Source organism: Lynx rufus, unplaced genomic scaffold (assembly GCF_022079265.1).
Source record: "Lynx rufus isolate CCGP_SWC_20201006 ecotype Redwood Valley unplaced genomic scaffold, mLynRuf1.p SCAF_2, whole genome shotgun sequence".
Lineage (NCBI taxonomy): Eukaryota > Metazoa > Chordata > Mammalia > Carnivora > Felidae > Lynx > Lynx rufus.
In genome coordinates this window covers 136,202,696-136,216,974 of record NW_025814834.1, presented here as the reverse complement: position 1 = coordinate 136,216,974, position 14,279 = coordinate 136,202,696, and the positions used below count along the sequence as shown (strand labels likewise).

The following is a 14,279-nucleotide window of genomic DNA, read 5'->3' as shown; positions in this document are numbered from 1 at the left end:
AAAAAGGGAGGGATTCAGAAGAGAGCCTATGTATGAGTAAGGAGAACCTGAACTCACCCTGGCTAAGAGAGAGGTTAACTTAATTGATGAGGGAATTCTCTTCCAAGAAGTACAAATAATTTGTGCTGCTGGAGAGGGATCTGAGGATTTGATTTACAACATTACATTGTACAGACACCTTTTCAAGGAAGAACTCTTTCTTAATTAGTAGCAATCTATGCTTAATAATAATACTGAACTTTGAACTCTTCCTGAGGCTTTGAAAATTTAGTATTTGCAATTCTGGTAATATTGGCAAGTTTGTAAAAAAAAAACAACAACAACAACAAAAAAAGTGTCTCTTCATCCATCCCATTATCCCCAAATTTAGCACGAGCTTATATGCTCAGTAAATGTTTGGTTAACTAGTGAGTAACTCTTGTAGATGGTAGTGGATACAAAAGTAAGTATGGGCTGTGGACAGAGAGAACCAGTAATTTATTATTACAGAAGACACCTCAACTTTTCTTTGGCATTTTTGCACAAGTAAGTGACTTTGTATTCACTTTGGCCATTTTTTTTCAAGGAACCCTGTGAGCTGCTTCTCAATTTTAATCCAGGAACAGTAGACCAAGTATAGAGATGTTATCCATGTTGTTGGATAGGAATTTGGCAGAACTGGGACCGTGGAAGCTGGGTCACTTGAATTTTTACATTATGTATTGCCAAATGAGAAACCACATTGCCTCCTTGGTTTCTATGGAAAATTGCCATATTCCTATTACTTTAAGGATCTGTGTATAACATACTTTGTTTCATTTATCCCCATATGTAGGACTATCCAAAACTCTTAGTGGTATATCCTAAAGGTGCTTCCAAAAAAACAAACACTACGTGTATTAAGTGGTTTAAATATTTCTTAGCTTTTTTTCCTTTTTTCCCCTTTCCCCTCTAAATCTTAAATTTTAGTAGAGCTTCTCTATATTTCTTATTTTTCATCTCTTTTAATTAATTGCTGCTGCCACGGTAAAATTTCCCCTTTTTACTAAGTGAAAAGAAAGCTTTATTTTTAATTTTAGTATTTGAATTTTGTTTATGTACCACGTATCATGCATTAGTTAGCCTCAATGAAGATTTGGTTTTGAACTAGAAGTATCCTGTCAAGAATTTGCTAAGTAATCCCATTGCTTCCTCTGATAGCAAAATTTCAGAGATATTTCTTCCCAACTGATACTTTGCCCCGACATTGGTGAGTTTGATCAGTAAACAGAATGGATCTTTTTATATCAGAAATACTGTGAATTAAAAATTGCCAAATCCCTTCTCAGTATATTCTAAATACCCCTACAACATTTTACCTCCCTGTCTTTTCCTGCCAAGTTTGAATTTGGGTTTGATTCCTATGGTGAAGATTATGGCATCAAAACATTTCTAAACAAATGTTTGAGGACAAGGCTAGATTGCAATGTCAAATTTCAGACTGTTGTACTTTGGTTTGAATATGCTAAAGTGAACAATTATGATTTGCCTAAGTGTAATACAATAAATCCATCCTGTATATTTCACTTTTTTCTACTTGAAGACATTCATGTATATATTTTAACTTCAGATGTATTTAAAAAGAATAAACAATTGTAACAAAATTCTTCCAATAAAATTTGTTTCAAAACCTTCACCTGAATTGTGTCTATTAGTTTGACAAATTGAAAGGAACACTGTGAACTAAACAAGTATTGGAATCAATTCTAGAAGTCTTAAAGAATGGTGTTCAAGACCAAAAAACAAGAAAACTCACCAGAGAGAGGAGATGCTTGGAGATTGGTAAGGTCTTAACATGTGAAGGTCCTCATTGTGGCTCTGATTATTTTACCTGATGAACACCATCTCACAGTATTTGTTTCCAGATATTTGGATTAACCCTGAATTGTTCTTTCACCTCATTCCCTGTGTAGGATATCAGCTTACAAGAAATAAACACCAAAACCAGACATGAGCCTCTGTTATCTTTCCAAATTTTTTCCCTCTATTCAGAAGCAGTTAAAAAAAAAAAAAAATCACTTCTCCACAAAATCTAAGATCCCACTCATCCCACCTTCTCACACATAAGTCTATTAAAGCAGCCTCTTTACTATTAATCTCTGTTCTGTAATAAGGGCTTTATCTTTAGTGTGTCTACTGTTGACACCTTTTCTGTGGTCTGCATGTGCTTCTAATGTGTCCTTTCTAACCATTTCCATAGCTCCTGCTGATACGGCTTTGCTCTTCTTTATATTTTAGAAGTTAATCAGAGGCCATCGTGGCTTAATTCTGGTTACATTCATACATCTCAAAATCAACAAAGAAAAAAAATGTATTTTTTTTCCCACTCAAATCTCTTCTCAACTACCAGTTTCTGTCAGACTCCCTTACATAATGCTTGGAAATCAAAACACTGCTTTTGCCACCTCCATTTTCTAAATTCCCTATTGCAACATCCTTCCCTTCATTCCTTTGATATCTTTTAAATTCACCTTTTCCACTTCCACTGCCTTATTCCGGGATGTCCGTGATGAGTACATGCATGTGAGACTACCTAGCTTCCTGTCTTTTTCATGCCCAGCTTGAGCCACCTCCATGTCAGTCCCTGCCCCCCAACCCCCGCCTCCCCACATCACCACAAACACAATTCTGGCCATAGGCAGGAAGTACAAGGGATTTCTGCAGAATCAGACTTTTGCCCAAGCATTCTGAAAACATTCCCCTACCCTGGCTTCCTGATTACTTTCTGTTGGCCCTTCTGTACCCTGGACTTTGACCTGCTAGATTTAGAGCACCTGCCAGGACTCCCTGCCTTTCCTGTGTTCTCTAGAATTAGCATCTGAAACTACAGTGGCCCATCACCACGCCCTCAGAGCAGCCTCTTCTGTTTATATACTGGTGTAAGCAAATTATTTACTACAATACTCCACTACCTCATCTTTATCTAGAGTTTTTGTTTCCTTCCCCACAGAAGCCACCCTGTTACTGTACTGACAGACTAAGTGCGCTTCTCAGTTTTCAGTATCAGTCCTCCAGCTCAGGAATCTAGTGGCTCCCTAATGCTCATCAAATACAAATTCTTCTGAACAACTTTAGAAACTCATAATGCTTTTCCTCTCCTCCCTGTTCAATGTAATTACCCACAACATGGCAATAAGCAAAATAATCAACACTCTAGACCAGGGAAAGAGCAGACAGGGAGAGACCAGCAGGCCCAACATGCAGATAGAATGACAGCAATTCAGTATTTTTCATTCTGGAAAAACAAATGAAGGTAGGAATGGTGGGAGGGAGGAAATAAATGAAAGAAAAAGAAAACAGCATTTCAATGAGATTCTAGTTCATTCAAACAATCTGTCAGCTCATCCAGCCTTATTTCCAGGTTAAAAAAAAAAGGGTTTAAAAAAAAGTCTACCGTATCTCAGACTTAGCACATGCTATTAACTTTAAATGTACATTTCAACGTTATCTGCTAAATTTCTATAACCAAGAGAAGTAATAATGGTAACGGTAAGATAATACTCAAAATGTATGGAGTCTGGCACACTTTAGGCAATCAAAATTTATTGGGAAAATTGATTAATTTAATATGAAGTTTAATTCCTCCTTGGAAAATGTTTCTGTATACACTGTCAAGTAAACTGCAAGCCACTGCTAAAATCAAAGAATTAAAAACAAAAAAATTAAAAAAAAACAAAAGCATTTGAAAGTATTTCCTGAATGTAGGCAGATAACAGTATTTTAAAAGAGTGACACTATAAATAAACATGAAATTCAGATTCATATCTAATCTTAGTACAGTTTCACATCAATTAAAACCCTACTATTTGGCTTGGACTTTTGAAAATAACATACCACTTCCAAAATGATAAATATCTATCTGATTAGCCATCACTCTTCCCACCCTAGGCATTAAGTGAGGTCAGACTGTTGTCCAACTTTACAGGGGTTATCTGTCCTGTATGTGCATCATACTACTTCCCCTTGAGCAATACTTTGTACACAGATGATAGATTTCTACAGAACTTCACAACAAAACAAAGTTACTACACTTGTAATAATAATAGTTGAAGCAAAGGCTTCTTATTGGCTTCCAGAGACTTCCTCCAAGCAATTCTGTAGTGGTGACCAAAAACCATGGAAATCCACAATAGCTACCAGCAAGAGGAGGGAATTTTTCTCTGTTTCCTAGACCTGTGGTTTCAAAAGCATAGAGCAACCCCCTGTTGCTTTTTTTTCTTTCTGTCCCTCCACATGGGTCAGGATGTAGGCTCAATCATGAAGCTCTGAGACAGACAGCAACAGAATAGAGTAACTAGAACCCCAAGTTTCTGGCAGAGGACTGAAAATGAGGAAGTGGCAGAGAGGTCATGGAATGGGAGGGGCACAGGAAAGCAATCTCATAAAGTTGTTTACAAACCCCAAGGGACATGCTCAAGTCACTGATGCTCGGATCTGCTCCTACTCAGCATACCAAAACACCTTCAGAACTAAACTATCCAATCAACTAGGTCCCAGACTGTCTAGGTCCCACACTGAGTAGCAAACTTGAAATAGATCCAAAGAGAACCGCAATCCTTGAAAAGTGAACTGACACTGGAACCATAGACCACAGGTAGATTGGTTATTGCAACCTGAACCTAACCAGGTTGACTGCCTGTTAGAATAAATAGACTGGCATTCTCCATAGAATCTAAGCAAGATCTAGAATGAATCTTCTAAAATAATATTTACAATGTCCATACTATAATCAAAAATTACCCTGCAAAGTGCCACAAAAATTTCAACTTATGTTAGAAAAGTAATAGATGAGGCTGAGATGACATCAATATTGGAATTATCTGAGAAAGACTTTACAGCAGCTATTATAAAAATACTTGAATAAGCCATCAGAAATAATCTTGCAATAAATATTAAAACAAAATAGAAGATATAAAAAAGAAACAAATGGAAGTATTAGAACAGTAGCTCAAATTTAAAAACACCATACAAATGGATTCAACAGCAAATGCAGTAGAGGTAAGAGTTAATGAACTTGAAGACAGATCAATAAAACTTATCCACTCTAGGGATGTCTGGCTGGCTCAGTCAGAAGAACATGAAACTCTTGATCTTGGGGTTGTGAGTTCAAGACCCACACGGTGTAGAGGTTACTAAATAAATCAATAAACTTAAAACAAATTATCTATTCTGAATGGCAGAGAATAACAGCCGGAAAAAAGAAGGAAGGAAGGAAGGAAGGAAGGAAGGAAGGAAGGAAGGAAGGAAGGAAGGGAAGGAGGGAGGGAGGGAGGGAGGGAGGGAGGGAGGAAGGAAGGAAGGAAGGAAGGAAGGAAGGAAGGAAGGAAGGAAAAGAGCTCAGAGATCTGTGGGACAATAAGAAATGTCTAACACTCATGTTATCAGAGTCCTGGAAAGAAATGATTCTGCATACAGTGCTGAACCAGACAGTGCTGGAAAAATATTTGAAATAATGGCTGAAAAGTTGCCAAATTTGGTGACATTAACCTATAGATTCAAGAGGCTAAGCAAACTCCAAAAAGGTCAAACCCCAAAATATCCACACCTAAATGCATCATAATCAAATAAATGCAATCAAAATCTCATGGGTTTTATTACAGATGTCAACAAGTTCATTCTAACATTCATACGGAAAGGCAAAAGAACTAGAATAGATCAGTTTTGAAAAAAGAAGAAAATTAGAGGAATCACACTACCTATTTTTAAGATTTACCATAAACCTAAAGTAATCAAGACAGTGTGGTATCAAAGAAGGGAGAGACATAAATCAACACAACAGCAAAAAGATCCACACAAATATGGCCAACTGATTTTTGACAATGGTGCTAAAACAATTCAACGGAGAAAGGAGTCTTTTTAAAAAAAACTAATGGTGCTGGAGTAATTGACATCTATATGCAAAAAAAAAAAAAAAAGGATCCTTTCCATTAAAACTTACACTTCATACAAAAATTAACTCTAAATCTAGATCTAAATGTAAAATGCAAAACTATAAGAAAGCATAGGATAAAATGTATGTGTCTTTCAGTTTGATGATGGGTTCTTGGACATTGTAACAAAAAAATATGATCCACACAAGAAAATACTGATACTCTCTATTTTGATTTCATCAAAATGAAAAACTTTTGTTTTTACTAAAGACATGGTTGAGGGAATAAGAGGACAAGCTATGGACTTGGAGAAAATATTTGCAAATCATGTATCTGGCAAAGACTTGTGTCCAGAATATGTAAAGAATGTTTAAAACTTAACCATAAGAAAACAATCCAAATTAAAAGTAGGCAAAAGACATGAAATGGATGCTTCATTAAATAGGATACAAAAATGATTAATAAGCATGTGAAAAGAGGTTAACATCATTATCCACTAGGGAAGTGCAAATTAAAACTATGATGACTGGGTCATAGGGTAGGTCTATTTTTAATTTTTTGAGGAACCTCCACACTGTTTTCCAGAGTGGCTGCACCAATTTGCATTCTCACCAACAGTGCAAGAGGGTTCCCGTTTCTCCACATCCTCTCCAGCATCTATAGTCTCCTGATTTGTTCATTTTGGCCACTCTGACTGGTGTGAGGTGATATCTGAGTGTGGTTTTGATTTGTATTTCCCTGATGAGGAGCGACGTTGAGCATCTTTTCATGTGCCTGTTGGCCATCCGGATGTCTTCTTTAGAGAAGTGTCTATTCATGTTTTCTGCCCATTTCTTCACTGGGTTATTTGTTTTTCGGGTGTGGAGTTTGGTGAGCTCTTTATAGATTTTGGATACTAGCCCTTTGTCCGATATGTCAATTGCAAATATCTTTTCCCATTCCGTTGGTTGCCTTTTAGTTTTGTTGGTTGTTTCCTCTTCCCAGTAGTTGCTAGGAATTTACCCAAGGGATACAAGAGTACTGATGCATAGGGGCACTTGTACCCCAGTGTTTATAGCAGCACTCTCAACAATAGCCAAATTATGGAAAGAGCCTAAATGTCCATCAACTGATGAATGAATAAAGAAATTGTGGTTTATATACACAATGGAGTACTACGTGGCAGTGAGAAAGAATGAAATATGGCCTTTTGTAGCAACGTGGATGGAAATGGAGAGTGTTATGCTAAATGAAATAAGCCACACAGAGAAAGACAGATACCATATGGTTTCACTCTTATGTGGATCCTGAGACACTTAACAGAAACCCATGGGGGAGGGGAAGGAAAAAAAAAAAAGAGGTTAAAGTGGAAGAGAGCCAAAGCATAAGAGACTGTTAAAAACTGAGAACAAACTGAGGGTTAATGGGGGGTGGGAGGGAGGGGAGGGTGGGTGATGGGTATTGAGGAGGGCACCTTTTGGGATGAGCACTGGGTGTTGTATGGAAACCAATTTGACAATAAACTTCATATATTAACAAAACAAAACAAAAAAAACACAACTATGATGACATACCACAACACACTTACCAGAATAGCTAAAATAGAAAATATTGCCAGTAAGAAATGCTGGCAAAGATACAGAGCAACAGGAACTCTTTCATAATACTGGTGGGAATGCAAAATGATAGAGCTACTCTGCAAATCGTTTTCGAAGATTTTTGTGAAATTAAATGTGCATCTACCATATGACCAGGAATCCCACTCCTATCTAACTCCAGAAAAATTAAAACTCATGTCACATAAAAACCTAAATGTGAATGTTTTAACATTCGTATGTATGTATGTGCATATATCTATATCTATATCTATAATTGGTAAGAAGTGGGTGGGTAGAGGCATTAATATATAGGTATAGTGGGAAGAAGTTTTTTTGGTGATGAAACTTTTGTGTCTAGATTATAAGGGTGGATTCACTGAGAATTTAAAGAGCTAAAAACTAAACAAATGAATGTAGTGGTCAGGTGTTTCTAATTTAACTACCAAACACTGGGATTTCATGACAGACCAAAAATAGTATTGTTCCTTTTTCCGCTGATGAATAATACACATTTTTCATTTTACAATTTCATTTAAATTGAGGTGAAATTACATACAGAATAGTGTCACCAGATTTAGCAAAAATAAAAAAAAAATAAAATAAATAAAGGATCCCAGTAACATTTCACTTCAAATAATCATTTGTAGTATAAATGTGTCCCAAATACGGAATGGGACATACTTGTTCTGAATATATATATACACACCTCTGTGTATGTACACACAAACACGTTTATCTGAAATTCAATTTAACTGGATTATTTTATTTGATCTGGCAATCCTAATACAGAAAAATGCACAGATCCTAAATGTATATATTTGAATGAATTTTGGTAAATGTTTATACCCATACAACCAACACCCAATCAAGATACAGAATATTTCCATTACCTCAGGTTCCCTATTACCCCCAGCCAGTCAATCTTCATTCTCTCCATGGGCAAATACTATTTTCTTGTGACTACTTTTCCCTGTTGCTAACATGTTTTTACACTTGATCTTAGCCAAAAGGCCGAGAAGCGATGCTAACATGTTTTTAAAATTAATTCATGTTGTAGGAGTCAATGGTTCATTCTTTTTTATTGCTAATTAATATTCCATTGTAAAATACAGCAAATTTTAAAATCTATTCTCCTAAGGGACACATGGCTTGGTTCCAGTTTGGGGCTATAAGCGAATAAATATATAAAGTTAAAAGCATTCTTATGCAATTGTTTTGTCAATGTTTTCATTTCTTTTGGGTAAATACCTAGAACTGATTTTACTAGTTCATGGCTTTAATTTATAAGAAACTGAAAACTACTTTCCAAAGTAGTTATGCCCATTTATATTCTTCCCAACAGCAGGCAAATTTCAGTTACTCCATATCCTTGCAACTTTTACTGTTGTTAGCTTTCAAAATCTTTGACATTCCATTGGCTTTGTTAACCATTTGTTAACATTTGTTTGACCATTTTCTATTTCACTGATTTCTGCCGTGATGTTCAGTATTTCCTTTCTTCTACTTAGTTTTTATACACTTTTTTTTCTAGCTAAGATGGAAACATATCATTGATTTTAAAACTTGTCTTCTAATATAGATTTCCAAAGCTATAATTTCTAAGAACTGCTTTACCTGCATCCCACAAATTTTCATATTTAAGATTGTTTTTATTCAGTTAAAATAAATGTTATTTCCAAATATTTGGGACTTTTCTAGACATCTTTTTGTTAGTGATAGTGATTTCAAAAATTGTTTTCTTAATGTTTGTTTTTGAGAAACATAGTATGTGAATGGGGGAGGGGCAGAGAGAGAGGGAGACACAGAATCCGAGGCAGGCTCCAGGCTCTGAGCTGTCAGCACAGAGCCTGACGCGGGGCTCGAACTCACAGACTGTGAGATCGTGACCTGAGCCGAAGTTGGACGCTCAACCGACTGAGCCACCCAGGCGCCCCTGGTGACTTTCAATTTAATAGCCAAGCATATGGTCTACTTTGCTGAATGTTTCATACATGCTTGAAAATAAGGTCTATTCTACCACTATTGGGTGTAGTGATCTTTCAGTATCAGTTGAGTGCAAATGGTTTTTGTTCAAACTGTCAGTATTTTTGCTAATGTTTTGCCTATTAGTTGCCAAGAGGTTGTTAAAATCCTCAACTCTGATTGTAGATATGGCTGTATCTCCCTTTTATTAGTTTCTGCCTCATGTACCTTAAAGCTGGTATTCAAGGAATATACCTTTAGGATTTTGTCTTCTTGATGAACTATCCTTTCTTTATGAAAAGTCCTTTTTTATCCCCATTATACTCCTTTTGAAGTCTATTTTATCTTCTATTAATAGAGCCACTTGTTTTCTTTTGTTTTCTGTTTGTATAGTCTGTTTTTCCCCCATTCTTTTACTTTCATCTTGTGTCTTTACACTTAAAGTTTAACTCTCTTATAGACAACATATAGTTGGACCTTTAAAAAAATCTAGTTCTTTTAATTGGAGTGTTTGGTTTACATTTAACTAATTACTGATTTTGTTAAATTTAGGTCTATCATTTTGCCATTTTTCTATTTGTCCTATATATTTTATACCTATATTTCCTCCTTTCTTGCCTTTTTTTTGATGAATCATATATCTTTCAGTATTCAATTTTAATTCCTCTAATTTTTTTTTTTTTTACTTCTGCCTTTCTTCTTTATTGCAGTTGCCAAAAGATTTTAATACATAACCTACATAGACCTGATCAGTCTACAATTAGTATTCCGCTGCTTTAAATAAAATGTAAGAACTCTGCCACTCTGGACTGATAAGATTTGGTTTGGTTTTACTTTTTAATTTCAGTACTTTACAGATGTCCTTCTTTTGTCTCATGACCTCCACGGTTTCTGAGGTGAAGCAGCCCAACATTTATTGCTCCCCTGTGTGTAGTGGGTTCCCGACTACCACTCTTGGTTGCTTTTAGGATTTTTCTCTTATCTTTGGTTCTCATCAGTTTTAGCTATGATGTGTTAGGTCTTGTTTTCTTTACATTTATTCTGTTTGGAGTTCACTGAGCTTACTGGATCTATGTACTGATAGTTTCACCAAACTTGGGAAAATTTTGATCTTAACCTACTCATAATTTTTCTGCCCTATTTTCTCTCTCTTCTCCTTCTGGGAATTCAATTACATATGCATTGGACTGCTGAATACTGCCCCCCATGACTTTGAAGCAGTGTGCTGTTTTCTTCTTTCCAGTTATTTTTTAGCCTTTATTCATCAGGACAATTTCTATCCACCTGTCATCTGCACTCTGCTGTTAGGTCCAACCACTTGGGTTTTTGCTTCCATTTCTCTGACAGCACTCATCTATATACATTCATTACAACTATTGTTCCTAGTCACTGTTGATATGCTAAAGAGACTCAATTTGTTATCATGCCCTAGAAGTGTTAAGATTTGTTCCAGCAGGCAGTTAAATTATGGACTAATCACCTTGATTTCATGGAGGATTGATTTTACATTATGTTAAAGGTTTTGTCTTTAGTTTTAGGCAAATCCTTAGTCCTGGGCATGGTCTCTTCTAATACACAGCCATTCTAGAGATTTGACAGAAAGCCTAAAGTGCTTACCAAGCCTTCTAACTTGACGGGATTCAAACTCAAAACTGTTTTCCCTTGCAATACAGAGCAACAAACTTTGCTCAGATTTTTCAGCCTTCCAGCTATGGCTTTCCACCAGGTTCATGGAGTCTTCCCCTGTACAAAGCATAATTCAGCAGTTAGCCAAAGAATTAAGAGGAGATTCGTATACAGACTGTAAGGCTGGCTCCTCCTTCAGTGCCATCTCCACTTCTAGAATTTCCTCCTCACTTTACAGCTCCTCTAGCAGCCCCCAATTTCTCTGACACCTCAAGCCAATAAGACTCTTGAATTCTAGCCTTCTCTTGAATTCTAGCCATCCCTTACCAGACAGACTGGGGAATGGCCTGAGGGAAAAAGCTATATATAAGTATAGTTCTCAGCCTGCTTTTGGTCATTCCCCAGTGTCTTCAGACAGTTATGTTTTTCCCAGAGTTTATATAATTGGGAGGGCTTGTACATTACAAGCTATTCCACCATTACCAAAGCCAGAAGTCCTTCCTTATATAATTCTTCAATGCTTGCTTTAATGCCTCAGAAGAAAACAACACAGAACTGGTACTTAAATGTCCTTGGCTCTCTCCCTTTTTATGTAACAGATTAAAAACAGAATATTTCATATATATTTAAAATACCTTTTATCTCAAATGAAATAAGAATAATCTCTTGTTAATTAATGCTCCCAGGAAGTAGGGAAGTATATGTTCAACTTCCAATGAATTTAACAAAATTTAAGCTATGGTTGATTAAGCCATGGAAATATTTAGAGTTAGACCAACCAAACTAGCATCTAGCAAAGCTATTTCTGTTATGAACAAAAAGTACAAGACTCTACAGTAGTCATGAAATATTATAAATGCAGAGCTGTTTATAACTAGGAAAAAGAATGTGACTACTTACATACATACGGTGGCATATTACTGAGTTAAGTGATATGACAAATCTTGCCTAACCCAATGTCTTCAAACTTAAATTTTTTTAAGCCATATTTTATAGTCATTAAGTTTTCCATTTGTCCACTTGGATGTGAAAGATGCTATTTAAAACCAAACAGCAACTGTCCATGGCTGGCTGAACATTTATAATTCAACAATTATATAACCTCCAAAATACAGCAGAATATGAACCACATAATTAGAGTGTCAGCTAAACAAGACAAGGCAATTCAGAAAGATGTCATTTTGTGGCATGTACTCAGCTGAGCTTTAAGTAAGAGGACGGTTGGGTGGTACTTACTCTTCCCACCTCTGCTTAAAGCACTAATACCAACTACTGTCAGGACAATTCATCTTGTGGTCAGCACAGCTGACTTTTAAAAAAGAAGAAAGTTCCACATCGTATAAACTCATTTCATAAGTAAAAACTGCTTTTAAATAACAATATGAATATCTGTCCGCAAGTTTTCAGGCTTGGTCTGCTCCATGTGTGTACATCCTCAAAAATCACCAAAATAGCAGCAACAGATGATGATGTCATAAGGAAAAAACTCACTGCCACAGGAAACTAAGTATTATTGAGTCAAGATCTTTCTTCTTGGTCACTTGTTTTATAATTATTAGGTACACCAAAAGAACTGTTCATTATACAAATACGGGTATGTGCATATATGACTGAAACTAACATCTAACAATAGAAAATGTCTATGCTTCCATTCCATCAATGCTTTAGGATTCTGCGCTATTTTCTGGTATGGAAAACAGACTTAGCATCTCCATCTCCAATGGATGCATGTTGTCTCCTGTGATAATTAAAGAGTGTAACGGTCCTCCCAAGTCCACAGTACACATTTGCTGCAAAGTGCCTGCTGCAATTTTCTGGTCCTCAGCTCCAACCCTGGCTAAGCCAACACAGAGTGTCTTCTCGGTGACTGCTATTAAGAAGAAGAAGAAAAAGATACTGCCATTCAAATCAGCAATTGCATTATCCTGTCCAACATTAAAATGAACATTAGTACCAAAAGTACATTTAAAGAAGCCCTGAATATTTTAAATCTCCTTAGTCACATATTACAGACCAATTATCTATTGATTTACCTAAGGCTTTTCTAAATTATATGCACTACCTGACATATAAAGCAGTTCTTCCTAACTTTACCCTTTTGGAATTCCAAAGGCTTGCCCTAGTTTAAGTTTTCAGGATTTGATAAACAATTGCCTATATCCATACTCTTTACAACTGACTAGCATTTGTCTTTATTTTGTTTTTAATGTTTATTTATTTTGAGAGGAGAGAAAGAACATGTGCACATGAGCAGGGGAGGGACAGAGACAGAGGGAGACAAGAATCTCTGGCAGGCTCTGCTCTGTCAGCGCAGAGCCTGATGCAGGGCTCAAACTCATGAACCGTGAGATCATGACCTGAGCTGAAGTCAGACGTTTAACAAACTAAGCACCCAGGTGCCCCAGCATTTGTCTTTATATAGCTTCTGAGTGAACAATGTTTATTATCTGCCCAAATATATATATATATATATATATATATATATATATATATATATATATATATATTTTTTTTTTAAGGCACTTATGAATATTTAAAGTTTATTTATTTTGAGAGAGAGAGATTGGGGGAGGGGCAGAGAGAGAGAGAGAGAGAGAGAGAGAGAGAGAGAAAATCCCAAGCAGGCTCTATGCTTAATGTGGAGCCTGACATGGCTTGATCTCAAGAAACATGAGATCATGACCTGAGCTGAAATCAAGAGTCAGACACTTAACTGACTGAGTCACCCAGGTGCTCCAAACCTGCCTATATTTTTAATAAATTGCTTGATATATGTTCCCAGTGACCAAGGTATATTAGAAAAACAAGAGGAGTATGAGATAAATACACAGATTTGAATTTTTGCTTGGCCACATAATCACCTATGTCAAACTTTAGTTTTCTTTTCATTTTTCAAAACATAATACTATCTTTCTTAAATGGCAGTTGTAAGGGATGAGATAACAGACATGAAAGTATTTAATAAACTACAGAGCCCTTAACAAATAATGGGCATAATGACATTACTTATGTTTTTAAGTGCTGACCTTTTCATGATTTTGTTTAGTTGGGAAAGCTGTCTTGATTGAACAATGATCAAAATGGGGCAAATGAGGGGCACCTGGGTGGCTCAGGTGGTTAAGTGTCTGACTCTGGATTTCAGTTCAGGGCATGTTCTCATGGTTTGTGAGTTCGAGCCCCAAGGTGGGCTCCAAGCTGGCAGTGCAAAGCCTGCTTGGGATTCTCT

At 36.3% G+C, this 14,279-nt stretch overlaps 1 protein-coding gene across 9 annotated transcripts in view; it reads right to left on the bottom strand.

Annotated features, from left to right (window-relative positions):
* Positions 1-14,279, bottom strand: part of DPH5 (diphthamide biosynthesis 5) — a 55,988-nt gene that overhangs the window by 7,401 nt on the left and 34,308 nt on the right. For 3 of the 9 annotated variants that reach the window (XR_006962707.1, XR_006962709.1, XR_006962708.1), the window contains exons 8-9: positions 11,045-11,170; positions 1,775-1,939 (exon numbers count right to left, since the gene is read on the bottom strand). Coding sequence is in view for 5 of the 9 variants with exons in the window: in XM_047083411.1 (XP_046939367.1) it covers positions 12,718-12,923 (206 nt within the window). In the remaining 4 variants the exon portion in view is untranslated. Of the gene's footprint in view, positions 1-1,774; positions 1,940-9,432; positions 11,171-11,674; positions 12,924-14,279 lie in introns of those variants that run through there. The other 6 variants (XM_047083411.1, XM_047083410.1, XM_047083413.1 and 3 more) reach the window with 4 other exon arrangements.